At 36.8% G+C, this 15,154-nt stretch overlaps 1 protein-coding gene across 2 annotated transcripts in view; it reads left to right on the forward strand.

Annotated features, from left to right (window-relative positions):
* LOC137655672 (3'-5' RNA helicase YTHDC2-like) overlaps positions 1-15,154 on the forward strand; it is a 388,907-nt gene that overhangs the window by 322,941 nt on the left and 50,812 nt on the right. For both annotated transcript variants that reach the window (XM_068389626.1, XM_068389627.1), the window contains exons 22-25: positions 832-1,085; positions 3,515-3,708; positions 8,597-8,723; positions 14,486-15,046. In XM_068389626.1, coding sequence (XP_068245727.1) covers positions 832-1,085; positions 3,515-3,708; positions 8,597-8,723; positions 14,486-15,046 — 1,136 coding nt within the window. The remainder of the gene's footprint in view (positions 1-831; positions 1,086-3,514; positions 3,709-8,596; positions 8,724-14,485; positions 15,047-15,154) is intronic.

The following is a 15,154-nucleotide window of genomic DNA, read 5'->3' on the forward strand; positions in this document are numbered from 1 at the left end:
TCGACATCTTAGGAGCCATTGTCTAACACAATAATACACAGTACAGTACTGTAATCACAAATGAGTAAAAATAAAACAAATCACAAACCACGTGTAAAAATCACAAAGAAATCGTCCACGAATTCACTAAGTATGTATGCTATCGAGACGGCGGATACTGAGATAATGAATGAGTGAAGGGGGTAATAAAGGGGTTTAGGGGGTGGTAGGTATGCGTGGGAGGAGTCACGTGACTCCATTGTGAGATGCTGTCGTTAAGTTATTTCCATGAAAAATGCGATCAGGAAGCGCGGCGTTAACATTTTTCCACAAAAAACGGCGTGTGGGAGGGAAATTTAAATTCGTTAACCGAGACAAATTTTTCAGAGAAAGTCACTTCGTAAGCCGAAAAATTTGTAAGCGGAGTCGTTCGTAAACCGAGGTTCTACTGTAATTGATTGCATTATAAAGAATATTGTCACATGAATGTTGGGGAAGGTTCATCAAAGTATATGCTGCTATCTTGTGGCGTCCTCTTGGTGTCCTCTACAGTACTAGCCATACATGTGCTCCCTCCAAAAAAATAAGAAATTTTAGTCTTCTGATTGAATAAAGCTTTGTTACAAGAGTATGTAGTTTATGAATGTTGAATGAATGTCCTAATAATTAGTTTAATCATAGATGACTTTTTATGTAGATAGATAAGACATATTTACTAAATAGCATTTAGGAGTACTTATTTTAAGAAAAGCATAAAAGTTGTAACTAAGTTGTAATTTCAAGAGATTTCTTGTATTCATCTTTGTATATGGAATGTTAAGTAAACTGAAAAAAATATTGTTATTTTTGCAGGAAGGAAAGTAAGGTTCGTCTACATCCAACATCATCATTGTTGGATACGGTTGGTAACAGCAATGGCCCCATTAGTGCTGCTCATAGAGCACTTGTCAGCACATTATCTTCAGACTGGCTTGTATTTGATGAGATGGTACGAATTGGTATAATTGCTCATGTAAGAACAGTTACTTTGGTTTCTCCACTTACTGTGCTACTGCTAGCAGGTCCTATGCGGCTGCCATTGGATGCTTTGTCTGAACCATCGAGTAGTAAGTAAAGTATAAGATATTTTTTCATAATATATTATTCATAGTTTTTTCATAAATGTATTTTTTCATATATGAATACAAACCTTTGCCCTTTAATAAGATTGTTTTCAGCGTGGGTTATTGGTAGGTTGCTGGGGAAGTGACCCCCCCCCCTCACCAATACACCAAGTAGCCACCTTCTCTTTAACCACTAGAAAGTACAGACGTATTCCCAGCACTGTAAACTGGCTGTTTTAATCTTTTGTTCTTTTTGAGTAAATGTTGTGAGTTTTTTGTGTGCGAGGAGTATTAACGAGCAAGAAAGGTTTTGCAGTTTTCCCAAAACTGTAGCTGACTGACAGTTGTCAATGTAACCAGGCAATATGCACTTTCTTGTTCCTGTGTGACAATATACCTCTTGCTGGAAGAAAGTGTCTGCTTCCACTAGTTTGAAGGGGTGCCACCCTTCTAATCGTCAGCCTATATCCGTGTCCAGATCGCAGTAGAGACATATCACATGGTGGTGCTGTCTCTTCATAGAATTCTTATGATCTCTTTCCTTCGAATGTCATCACCAGCTGAGCTCTGCCCTTGTTTTCCCCTGTATGGACACAGAGACAGATCAATAGGAGTTGTGTATACTGTATGTGACTTCTAACATTTCTCTCTGTGTAAGATACATTGTGCCTACAGGAGTTTCTTTCTCCTAAGATGAATTTAGGACTACACTGAGAAAGGACTAGACAATACAGAAGACACTTGAGAAGAGCTGCTTCCTCTCATCACAAACTTCTGGTGTGGATGGAAGGTATCAGTCTTTTCTCTCCTTTGTGAACTAAATTCCATTTGTGTGACTCCTACTGCTTCTCTCCACGTTGAAAAGACAGTGTTACCCATGTGCGCAAGGGGTCCTTCAGGAGCACACTCTCCTATGCGTACAACTTTACTTGTTTCTAAGCGCCATTGTACATGCTACTAAGAGTCCCCTTAGTAAACTACATCTCCAGCAGTTGCTATATGATCTAGAACCCAGCAATCTCAATAAGTAAAAAAATATTCTTCAAGATGATGCTTAGCAAACTTTGACTTTATGCCCCATTGAGTTGCTGGTAAAACTTTCTAGACCAGGATTTCTGCAAAACCTAAGATATATATACTGTAGGTGTCCTTCCTTCCTACCGTTATCACTACATTAAGGGGTCAGTTGCCTGAGCTTCCCCCCCCCCCCAATACCTTTAGTGCTGAATGGCCTCACAAGCCCCAACACTGGGTTATATAACCCAAATTCCTACATCCAAAATCCCAGAGGGAAGAGTATAAGTTGTTGATTAAAAGTGTTAAATGTAATTATAAGTAAAGATTTTAATGGTTTTTAAATATTTATATGATGCCTACTTATCAAAATGATAATCTTTTTCCATTGAAATTCTAAATTACAGTATATTATTTATAGCATACCATGCTCTTCACTTAACATTATCTTGAAGGATCCTGGCATTCTTATCAGATTGTGGGTCTCTAAATCCTATAGTGGCTGTTGGCGGTGCGGTCTTTCAAATTTTGCAAGTTCAGTTGATTTATAGTTTTCTTATTTTCAAAATATTTCAAATATCTTTAGAAAAACAGTTTGGAGTTCCATATTTCAAACTGTAATTTGAGATGTCATGTTTCCATCAATATAGACCAGTTGAGTCTAGAATTTTAAGTATTTGATACGTATGGATTTTATTTTTGTTCTGTCTTTCCTTCACTGGCATCCCACCTCCATCAGAGTGTAGGAGTCACCAATATGAACATCAGGGGAGGGCCATAGTAATAAATGGAATTTTATTTACATTTTTATTTTTTTACTCCCCGGATGTTCATATAATTGCCCATCCTGTAATGTCAAGGGGTAGGGAATGATTTTGACTTCAAAACTGAATAAGAAGGAACCCCTGGCACTTTGCTTGTAACCATTAGCCACTAGTGTCATTACTTTACTATAGGCATGCGTCTTTTGAAGGGAACTTGAAACACACTTTCCTTGATAGGAACAATATAGTAAATATGCTCCACACAACAGTTATTTAAAACAGTAGTATCCCAGTGCAGTAATACTATTAAATATAGATGGCAGAATTGACAAAAAAAAAAACTGAATAACAAAGAACCCCTGGAACATGGGTTCTTGTCATCAGCTGCTAGTGTCTGATTAATTTAATTGAGACATGTTTTCAGTGCAGGGAAAGAAAATGGGAAATTGTGAAAATTTTAGGGAAAAACGTTTACAAATGGAGCTTCCTGGGGAAGAAGTAACTCAAGGGGAGTTAAACAGAAAAAATTTTGCTTTATATTATTTTCATTAAAAAAGTCTTCCGATGTCACCCTATTTTTTAAGAAATTAAATGTAATTAAACTAACATAAAAATGTTTTTTTCTGTGTGATTTACTTTATATATTATGAACAGGAGGTAGCGGAGATTGCAGTAGTGATAGCGAGAGTGAAGATCGACCTGCAGGGTTGAGTTGCCTTGTAAGAATTGACAACTGGATCCAGTTTTTAGGCGACCCTCAAGCTGCTCATTTAGCACTTCAGTTGAGGCATAAGCTTCATGCATTGATCCTCAGAAGACTTCGAGCTCCAAACAAGCCGCTAACTCAGGTATTGTTTACGGGAATTTTCTGTTTCACAACTTTGTCACAATGTAAAGTTAAGATACTTATTTTTGCTTTGTACAATTGAAAACCAATATTTGTAAGAAAGCAGGTTTTTATATTAAAAACACTAAAACTGTACAATATTTTAACTGGATTTTACATTTTTTACCAAAGAAGGTGAACAATACGCGAGTTGTTAGTTTCTGTTTGTAAGCAGTAAATTTTAGAAAAACTTGAAACCATGATGTAAATGATAACCAGAAAGCAAATCAAAATAAACATCAGGAAACTATCCAAAGAATCCACACAGAACAATCCACTGTGGACTCTCACTCTTGGAAAATTATATTGGTAGAGATTTTGAAGGAAAGCAGATCACAGTATCCATATTTTTTGTCATTCAGAAGGCATACAATACTGATCAAAAGCATTCATTAATAAAATACTTATCATAATAGTTTTTAGAGGAAACTATCCTATTTTTATTAGTAATTTTATTGGTGCAAGAACATTCCAAACTTGTATAGGGGTTATTTGTTTAGTATCTTACAACCTTGACTATGATGTTCCCCAGGGTAGTGTCTCGAGTGGGCTTTTTTTTTTTTTTTTTTGTATTGTCAGTTAATGACATATACGAACCGCTCACACTTAATAGTTTCTTGTAGTTTCTGCAAGCTCATCATCCTTGTGAGCAAGGGATGGTGGCTTTGGGAGAATCTGCAGGTATACCTACTGAGTCATCAACAGCCATTGCTTGACCCTCCCTGGTATTAGCTTTGGTGGAAAGGGGTCTTGGCCACTGATCATGGGTATTTATATATGGTCAGTCTCTATCTCATTGTCCTCATAGGGCATTGTCACTGTCCCTTGCCTCTGCTATTCATGAGCAGTTTTTAAAATGCTGCAAGGAGTGCAAAGTAGACTTGATGTGGACAGCTTTCCAAAATACTGTTTCACCATTAAATAATTCTAAATAACACCATTTGAAACATACAAGTTTGGACTGTGTCTGTTTGTTTCAGACTTTTTGCAGAGAGAAAACTCAAACAATAATATTTTACCAGAATAGTTGATTACAATGGGTCTGGAATATTGAATTAACTCAAATTTTGACTGGACATGTGCCAAATGGTCTTATCAACTATTTTCTCTTGACTTTGCTAAGAGTAGGAAGCACACGTCTACATTTTTGTACATTTATGTTGGATGTATGCCTTTGATCATTAATTATGTAATACCAAATTATGCATAAAGACTTCGGGAACACTAGTAATACCAGAGATGTCTGGAAGAAAGTTTCATGCTTCTAAGGAACCCCACCAGCAACTTGGATTTTCTCAGAAAAAGAATGATGATGGAGCTGTAAGTTCTGTTTTAACATATAAGCAGAGCTTTGATTATACAAGTGTGTTTTAGAAACTAATTTGATACCAAGATAAATCAGGTTGCTGAAAGATGATTTTGGAGAAAATTTGGACGGATGGGAGTCTATAGGATTTAGGATCGTAGTATTTGCTAAGCGATGAAATGGGGAATTTTATGATGATAAAAACAACAATGGGGGAGGATGGTGGAAGTGTGAGTGACTGTGTTCATCATTATAACTATGATATCAAGAAATGAGCAATGTAGGAGGAAGAGGCTCTCATGTAAAGGGCACCACTGTTGGTGTTGCAGATGCTTTTGGAAGTCATTTAGAGAACGGTTAAGGAAGCGGTGTTGGAGATGCCTTTGAAGGTCGTTTTGAGAGTGGTGCTGTTGATGGTGAGTTTGGAGGTTGTTTTGAGATTAGTTTTGGTGTTGGAGATGGGGTGATAATGATACTGAGCTGGATCATCAGACTCGCCCTGGGTTTGTAGTGTTTGCCAAACCAAATGGAAAAGGCCATGCTACTCATCAGAGGGAAGGGCATGGGATGGTTTGGGGAGTGAATGCATAACCCCTTGTTCCAATGACAAGGCTGGGTGGACAAAGGACCCAACACCCCTGAAGCTCCACCCTTTTACAGGCAATTCTCTGATGACAGTGACGCCTGTGAATATAGTTGGTTTTCTGCAAACGTCCATCACAAGGGAATTCCTGGACTTCTGGTTGCAGAAACCAATGTTTATGCTTCCTAAATGAGGGAAGAGAAATGTCAGACTGATTTTATCTTTTGAATCCCAGTGGATATGTCGGAGATGGGTAGGTTTCTGGGCTATGGTTATCATGATGGGCCTCATTCCTCTTCCTGTTACATGGATGTTTTGGTATCAAAACAAGATGTACTCTATTCCAAGCTTTTTTCAATTGATGTCTCATACGTGCTTTGAGGTTATATGAAGGTACTTCTATACTCTAACGCAAAGGCTATACCTCTGGGCACTATGGACAGAGTTCTTGTTAGACCTGTCAGGGATTGCCTCCAGGATGGTTTCAAGTCTGTCTACATTCCAGACTGCAATCTGTCTTTGGAGGAGGGCATGATGCGATACGAGAGCTGTCTGTCACTGAAGGTTTATAAATCCCTAGAAACCCAAACGGTATGTAATGAAGCTGTACATGCTTTGTGAAGCAAACTCCGGGTATGTGCTGGACTTCATCAACCTTAAGAGACATTATATTCACGCTCCTGGATCCCTCTCTTGGCTGCGGGTATCACATCTTCATGGACAGCTACAACTCTCGTGTATCTGGAAAAGAAATTATACAGGTATAGTGTCCATTGTTTAGGGAGTTTTATTAGTACAAGGTACGAGGTAAGGCTGACTGTTCCAGCTGCCTTTGATTAGGAGAAAGTGGAGGTAGGAATTTCTGTAAAGTGATCCACTGTGTAAATCACTCTTCCTCCAAGCCCTTTTTTGACAAAGCTAATACAGGGTCAATAGCCTAGTCACTTTCGTAGAAGTGAAGGAAAGAGTATCGACCTTTTCTAAAAAGGAATAAAATTCCATTTCATAAGACCACTTCCTGTAAGTTCCTGCAACAGGTTCCTAAACTTCTCACTAAGAGAACAGCTCCTATATCCCATTCTAAGCCTCAGCATACACAAGGTTTTATCTGTAGGAGAGGGGCCAGCAAAGTTACCCCTCTCAAGGTGAGGCCACTTACCAGTATATCAAACTTGGTATTTTGAGCCTGCGGAGGCCACTAGAGGTCATCCAAGGGAAACAGCCAGTGAACCAAATAGATGCAGGGGGGTCTCATCAATGAGAAACATCAGGTTAAGGGTCATCTCTTATCCTTTTCAGGAACAGTGGTCACAGAATATAGTCTCCAAGAGTCTCATTTGGTCGTGGATAACAAAACCACCTCGCCACAGTCTTTGTCAGGCTGGGACCCTAGAACTAGACTCCTTTGTAAGCAAGATGCTTAAGAAGACTCATAGAAAGGCACAAGTTTCTAAAATTCCAAGACAGACTATTCAGTGTACCAAAGAAAGACTCCCTTAAGAGAAGAGCACAGACAAACATATTAGGTGTGACCCATTCAAAATGATGACCCTCAAACATGTCAGCCAATTAATAAACCATGGGGCTTGGACCTGTACTATAGATTTAAAAGTCACCTGTTGGCTTACCTATTCAGACACTTTAAAACAAGAAAAGCTGAACACATGATTATGCTGTACAAAACCTATGTACGTAGTACACTCGAGTACTACAATGTGGTATGGTACCCACACTACCAAAAGGATATTGCACAAATAGAGTGTACAAAGGTCCTTTACTGCTAGAATAGAAGTAGTTAAGGACCTTGACTACTGGGAAAGACTGCAATTTTTAAAATTGTAGTCTAGAAAGGAGAAGAGACCGCTATATGATAATACAAGCATGGAAGCAAATCGAAGGAGTTACTGAAAACATCATGGAGCTAAAAATATCAGAAAGAGCAAGCCGAGGTAGATTAATAGTGCCCAAAACTATACCAGGAAAACTAAGAAAGGCACACAGGACATTAATCCACTACAAACTAGCATTGATAATGCAGTGACTATTTAATGCGCTGCCAGCTCATCTAAGAAACATATCAGGAGTGAGCGTAGATATGTTTAAGAATAAGCTCGATAAACACCTAAGATGCATCCCAGACTATCCAAGACTGGAAGATGCAAAATACACCAGAAGATGCAAAATACACCATAAGATGCAGTAGCAACTCTCTGGTGGATATACGAGGTGCCTCACACTGAGAGACCTGGGGGAACCCACACATAGAATAAGGCAATAAGGTAAGGTATTTCCCACTACCATACTTCCGACCTTACCTGGGGTCCAGCTCAGTAGATGGATGTATAGGTTCAAGAAGGTGGATGTACAGTTTCAAAGGAATGCCATTCGGCTTCAACATCACCCAAAGAGTGATGTTTCTTTTCATGAATGCTGCACATGATAGCAGATGTTGTACAGCTTCCTAGGTGCTGTGACAAGTTCAGATGAGCCTGAAGTAGCTTTGCATATTGATACAGTGGCCCTAGAACAGGTGAACAATATTTTTTTGGTAATCGGGTTGTATTGGATTCCCTGTTCTAGCCTTCAAGAGGAAAATCCTTGGGGGCCACACAGCACCTTCCCAAAAATTAAGTTTTCCTTTGTCAAAACTACTTATTAAAATTTTTTTTTTTTAAAGGAATCATTTTTTTGACTTACCACCTCTTTTATGTCATAGAATTCCTATCTGTCATTTATTTGACGTAGGTGGTATTTTAGTTTAATGAAAATAGATACTTTTCATTGCAGAAATTTTTATTTGACACTCAATTTACAGAGCTAAGACATCTTTTGACTTCAATATGTACACTTTGATGGAATTTGATATTATTAAATGGTTATGTGTCAATTGTATGGAAATGTTTGTGTGAAATGTGCAGTTGAACTTAACAACAGTACTAATTTTTAATAATTGCAAATCAGGGGGATGAGGATGTTGTTCGTGTTGTAGCAGCGGCTCTTAGTCAAGAAGAACAGGCTTTAAGCTTAATACAGCCCTCGGGTATTGGGCAGCGTCCACGCCCTCTGTACCCTCACAGTCATCCTCATGGTATGTTACAAAAATGGTGTTTATTATTTTTTTCTCTTATTAACTAACATTTATAAGAAAGCATTGGGAATAATATTTTTAGATAATGCTTTTATGTACACTATTAAGAAATAATTATTTACACACAAAACCCTTGAGGTTTACCTAAGATCTGAAAAAAATTATTTGATGTAATCATTAAATCACTATATCCCTGAAGACCTTTTGTGGTTTGTAATATTACTGGAAAGATAAGATATCACTAACCAGAGGTCCAAAATATGCTATCATCTAGTTTCCTGCATAGATTCAAAGAATTTATCATAATCTAGTCATTTTATCTGATCATTGGCATTTAATTATCATTTACAGTTAATATTTGTGCTGTTTTCTTATGGTTTATAATTACTGTTGATGTACTCCTCTTAAAAGATGAATTAATAGTTATGACAATTTATATTTTTACTTGATCACAAACCAAGAATGTGGAATTTGCCAAGTGATTTTATTTTAAAAACTGATGTTATTTCAGTACTTTCCTAGAATTCATGTGCTTATGTTGGTGTTGAGCTCCAAACTAAATATTTACTGTTTTATTTCCTTTAAATAGGCCTAGGCTTTTATTACAGAACATATTGAGACAATCTAGCAGTTAATTGCAATAATATTGGCTTGGATACTCTGCAGATGCTTTGTATTTGTCTCTATGTCAAAACTAAATCCTTATTCTCTTGACATCCCTAGTCATTGGGGAGGAGGGTTGTCATATATATGAACATCAAGTGAGTAAAGAAATAATGAATTTTTGTTATTAACATTCTATTTATTCCTATGAACCTCCACTACTGTTGATACTGTTGCACTATTGTTCATAGTTTTGACACCCATACACACATGTAGGTGTGTCAGTGAAAGAAAGAGGTAGGAAATTAAGAGTAAAACTATCTAGCATTTTAGACTCACTTCCAGTCTAGTACCGTGATAAATATCTGCAAACAAAGTTTGTTATAACTCGAGTCTTCAGATTGCGTTCCCAAGTACATCTTCACCATCAAACTATAGTAGCTCCTATGTGAATACAAACCCTCATTCTTTAGTAGGGGTAGATTCTGGTAACAGCTGTTAATGCCTAACGGCCTGGAAGAATTATCAAGGGCATGGCAACTGCCACTCAGTATCACTGGGGATCTGGATCTGACAGCGCTTTGAGCCTCCATTCTGTTTCTGACTGTATTGGACAGATGTGTTCCTAACGCTCTCCTACTGGCCTAAATTTTTTTGAAGTTTTTTCTAGTATTCTCCATTTTTTTCATTAAAGTACGAGTGGGAGTGTGATATACATATTGCTCTTTATCATGTATCATAGGAGGTCAAGCTCAATCCAAGAGACAGCACCACAAAGAGCCCTCAAACAAAAACCCCTAACCATAATCTCGTCAGGACCTGTGTCGTCAGATCAGAGGAACCCCTTACTTCTCTCCCTTTTCCAGGGGAGAAAGAGTCTGGGAGAAGGCAGACGTCCATTCCAGGAGGAAGAATAAGTGGGCATCCTCTTCAAGAGACTATGTAGGTTCATGCAATACATCTTGAGATGCGTATGCATATATATTGTACGTTCTTACAATGTGCAAACTCTTTGTCTTGAGTGCTCGGTTGACCAGGAATTCACTATTAATATTTTTTCTGGGTCGACCTGTGGCGGCCGGTGAAATTCCAAGGCCGCCTGTTTACAGTCCCGAAGAAAGACTCGTCGGTGTTGAGGGTAGTTCTGGACTTGTCGAAAGTAAACTCTTACATCCTTCTATTTGGACTTGCGCGAGTGTGTTTATTATTATTGGGCTTGGAAGGCATTCTCTGGTACATTTTCACCGGCCGCCACAGGTCGACCCAGAAAATGGATTTTGACGAAGGACGACCTGTGGCGGCCGGTGAAAATGTACCAGAGAATGCCTTCCAAGCCCAATAATAATAAACACACACTCGAGCAAGTCCAAATAGAAGGATGTAAGAGTTTAGTTTCGACAAGTCCAGAACTACCCTCAACGCCGACGAGTCTTTCTTCGGGACTGTAAACAGGCGGCCTTGGAATTTCACCGGGTGCCACAGGTCTCTCCCCAGAAATAGATTTTTCCTTCGTCAAAATCCCTTTTTTAGTCATTGGATAACTCAAATCCTCCCAACCAAAATTGAAATTTTCTAACAATAATGTTTAGGTTTGTTCTGAGGAAATACTTTTTAATAGGAAAATTAATATTCCAATATGTAACCATAACTTATAAAAATATTCTGTTATCCCTGCCCTATAAATATTGTGGCACAAGATAACCAGAGAAAGAGTAAACAGACTCATGGCGAGTCCTCGATAGACTTTACTACACATACTGTACATTTCCATGTATAATACGACCTTTAGATAAGATTAGGACCAAACTTTAATTAATTTAGGTCATATCTGTTGTGTAATACAGCTAGTGAATTATAAAATCATCAGTTTATAGGCTAGCTTTTGCTGTATCCTTAGAAATCTGAAATAAATTTAGTGAAGATGATTTTATATCATATTTTTTCTAAACACTCCGTCTAAAATGGAAACCATTGTTTTGTTTCTTTTATTGCCAATCATAATGAGGAAACGAGCCCATTTACATATTTGTGTATAGGTTAGCTTTTGTAGCAACAGATATCTTACCAAGTATTGATTATGTACCATGAGCCCTCGCTACTTCGCGGTTTGACTATCGCAGATTCACGACTTCGTGGATTTTTTTCATAACGCATGTACAGTATATACATATATCGCGGATTTTCCGGAAATTTCGAAAATAGCCGCGATATATGAAGACCCTAAATATTTCGTTAATTCCATTAATAATTAGTAATATCTGCTCTTACTGATTGTTCATTGCATTACATATGACATATAATTCAGTACAGAAAGAAATAAAACACGAAAAGAGAATGTTATCATACGATAATTCAGTATACGTAGTAAAATTAAATCGAACATAAAACGCAAATCAGATGCAGTCTGACTTTGTCATATTTGAATGGTGTAAGGCTGCTGGTGGCTACTACTACAAATGTAATGGATGTGTATCTTTTCCATGAATCTTTTGTATGTATATGTACGTAGTACTGCATCCAATAATATTCTTTGTTGCAAAAATCACATCTCGAATAAGCGTACATATCCTACAACAAAACAAGAGTAAAATAGCGCATGTAAAGCATACTGTATATAGTACCTTGTATTTGAATTTGTAACTACTACGTAGCATGTAAGACGGACTGTGATTGGTTCCCGTGCTGATAGATGATGAATCAGCTCCCAAGTTCTCTCTCTCTCTCTCTCTCTCTCTCTCTCTCTCTCTCTCTCTCTCTCTCTCTCTCTCTCTCTCTCTCTCGTAAATTATCATTCCGTCATTAGCGGCACTTTGTTATTGTTGATTAAACGCCAAAAAAAAAAAAGAAAAAAAATTGTTTTCCTGCTTTGCTACGTATGTAGGATTTTATATAGATACAGTAAATAGTATTTGTAATAACATTTTCACTGAAAGCTTTTAATATCATTATTTATCACTTTCATCATGCACGTTTAATGCCTTTGTTTGTTTATTACGATCGAAGATGGAGCGTACAGTAAACGAGTGGAAGGTTTCCGTTTCCGGCGGCGTCATAAAGAAAAACTTTATATAAATGGCATTCATTTCATTTATTTGGAAGTCCTAAGAAAAATTAAGTAAAACATTGGTAATAACAAAATCAACATATAATCAATATAATCGATGCAAAAACTAACCTATACACAGATGTGTAAATGCGTTTGTTTCTTCATTATGATCAGAGATAAATGTAAACAAAACATTGGTTGTCATTTTTTATCGTGCTTTTTGGCGTGTTTAGGAAACGCATGATATAAAATCGCCTTCAATATTTGTGCCTGTTTTAGTTTAGGGCACTGTAGTACATGCATTAAGTGTTCTGTACATTAAAGGGTAGTTTGTTAACAGTACTACGTAAAGGGAAGGTTTTAAAAGTCTGAATATACATGTTAAATAAATACGTAAATATGGTGTCCCTACTTCGCGAATTTTCAGCTATTGTGGTCGGGTTTGGAACCTATCTACCGCGATAAACGAGGGTTCACTGTAATGATTTTGTTATTACTTATGCTGTTTTACTTACATTTTCCTTAGAACTTCAAAATGAATTAGATAAAGGCACTTTTATATGAAGTTTTTCCTTAACATGCAGCCTAAAACAGAAACTATTATTCAAGTGGTAACTAATGATACTAAGAGCCTTTAGTAAATATTGTTATTACAAATATTTTACTTACCGTATCCCTAGAAATCCTTACACACGTCACATAACATGAAACCCGTTTTGTTTGTGTTTGTCAACAATAACAAACTACTGCCAACGACAATGATAATTTGCAATAATTCTAAACTGTTAGAATGCTAATTGTAAATTCCATTTCCTAGATATTTTTCCCAACTTCAGTTCTAAGTTAGTTTGATTTTGTATCAACTTGTACCCTCATCAGTTATAGAACCACCAGCATAAAAGAAGGAAGTACTAGACTAGTTTTAAATTAAAAGTTATACAAGCAGCCACGAAATGAAGCATTTGTGATGTCGCTAGAGCATTCAATGTGACAGAAAAGATGGTGCGAGATGTGAGAAAATGTGAGGATAATTTGAATCACGATAGATATTTGAAAAAGATTCAATGTTATGCTAATCTGAATATTATTGTTACCATAAGTAACACTACCATTAAAATTATCAAAAGGTCAGAGAAAGAGAAAGATAAAGGTTGCTGAGAGTGCAACCATAACTTGATATTTACATTTTCTCAGCTGAACTCATAGAGAAAAGTGGATTTCATTGTTGATATGGAATTTTTTCTCAAATAAGTTATTTATCATGAACTCATACGGTACCAATAATATGTATGGTAAATATAGGTTGATTTTATTTATTATCAGTTACTATACCAAGACAGTAAACATCATTTGTAATTCCAGCTGTGATTTTTGTATCGGTTGTATAAGACGTCCCCCAATTTTCCGAGGTGAATTTTAGGATTTAAGGGTCATCTTTTACATAGAAACATACACATGTACTGCTATACTTACTTAAGCATATGTTTGCTCATTTACTACTTTCCTTGAAGAAATTTTATATGGTAACATTTCTGTGAACAAGAATAATGTTACATACTGTAGTTGTTCTCTCTCTCTCTCTCTCTCTCTCTCTCTCTCTCTCTCTCTCTCTCTCTCTCTCTCTCTCTCTCTCTCTCTCAAGTCCATTATTACTGAAAGTATTTATGTTTTTTGATGGGTATTTAATGTGGAATTATTAAAGAATAGCTGTCATTTCAATGAATATAAAGTTTTTTTTTATACAAAATTAAAGTGCTTTACCAATATTTGGAGAAAATAATGTAAAGTAAAAAGATTTTTTTAAAAAACTATTCTGTAATCACTTCACAATGAATGGGAAAAATATTTTGGTTGTTTGCTGTAGAGTGAAATACAATAGAAAATGAAGCAGACTTTTGAAAAATTTATTCTGTAAACAGCAGTAAAACAAATAAACATGGAAATGTAGGTTATGATAGAGTAAGTTAGGATTGGTATCCAATGGTGACAAATCTGACATATAGCTTGAAGGTGGATCCACTGCCTTGTAGTGAAGGGGTTAAGTAATAGATTAAATTTTTCATTTTATTTCCTTTTGATTTTAATTTGTATTAATAATTTTTGTCATTTACAGAAGGTGGATTATCAGGTGGTACATCTGAAGACTCTCAATCTAGTCGATCTTCCTCAAGACGAACCAGTGATACTGCCACCCCAACGCTAGCCCCAACTACACCAACTATTTGTGCCCCTCACTCTTCAGCTTCAAAGTTCTCAACGACTAACAGCTGTACTCCAAAAACAGTCACAGTGGCAAGTTCTGTTAGTTCAGCCAGCGGTAACTTGACCAGTTTCAATACTGGCCCAGTATTTAGCAGTAATACCTCCAGTGTCGCATTGTCAAGCTCAAATAATAATTGTGCGTTCTCACCGGCTTTTGCAAATAAATCGACTACCACCACAGCTTCTAATACAAACAGTGTTACTTCATCGGTCTGTAGTTCTTCGATTACATCTAGCACTACAGCAAGTGTAAATAAGAGTCTTAGTTCAAGTACAAGTACTAGCAATTCATCTATTAAGACAACATCTTCCTCAGCAATTAATATTCCAGTAAGAACAACAGTAGCGGCTTCTGGTGGAGGAGGAATGATGACCAATGCCAGTAGTAAAATAGGAGTCAAAGATAGTAAAGGTAATTCCTGACTTTTTAACTATTCAATATTTTTTAGCATTAAAATTATGCTTCTTGAAGATTTTTGGAGAAATATTTTACAATAATGTATTAATATTTGTCAGAATT

Source organism: Palaemon carinicauda, chromosome 16, assembly GCF_036898095.1.
Source record: "Palaemon carinicauda isolate YSFRI2023 chromosome 16, ASM3689809v2, whole genome shotgun sequence".
In the NCBI taxonomy this organism is placed as follows: domain Eukaryota; kingdom Metazoa; phylum Arthropoda; class Malacostraca; order Decapoda; family Palaemonidae; genus Palaemon; species Palaemon carinicauda.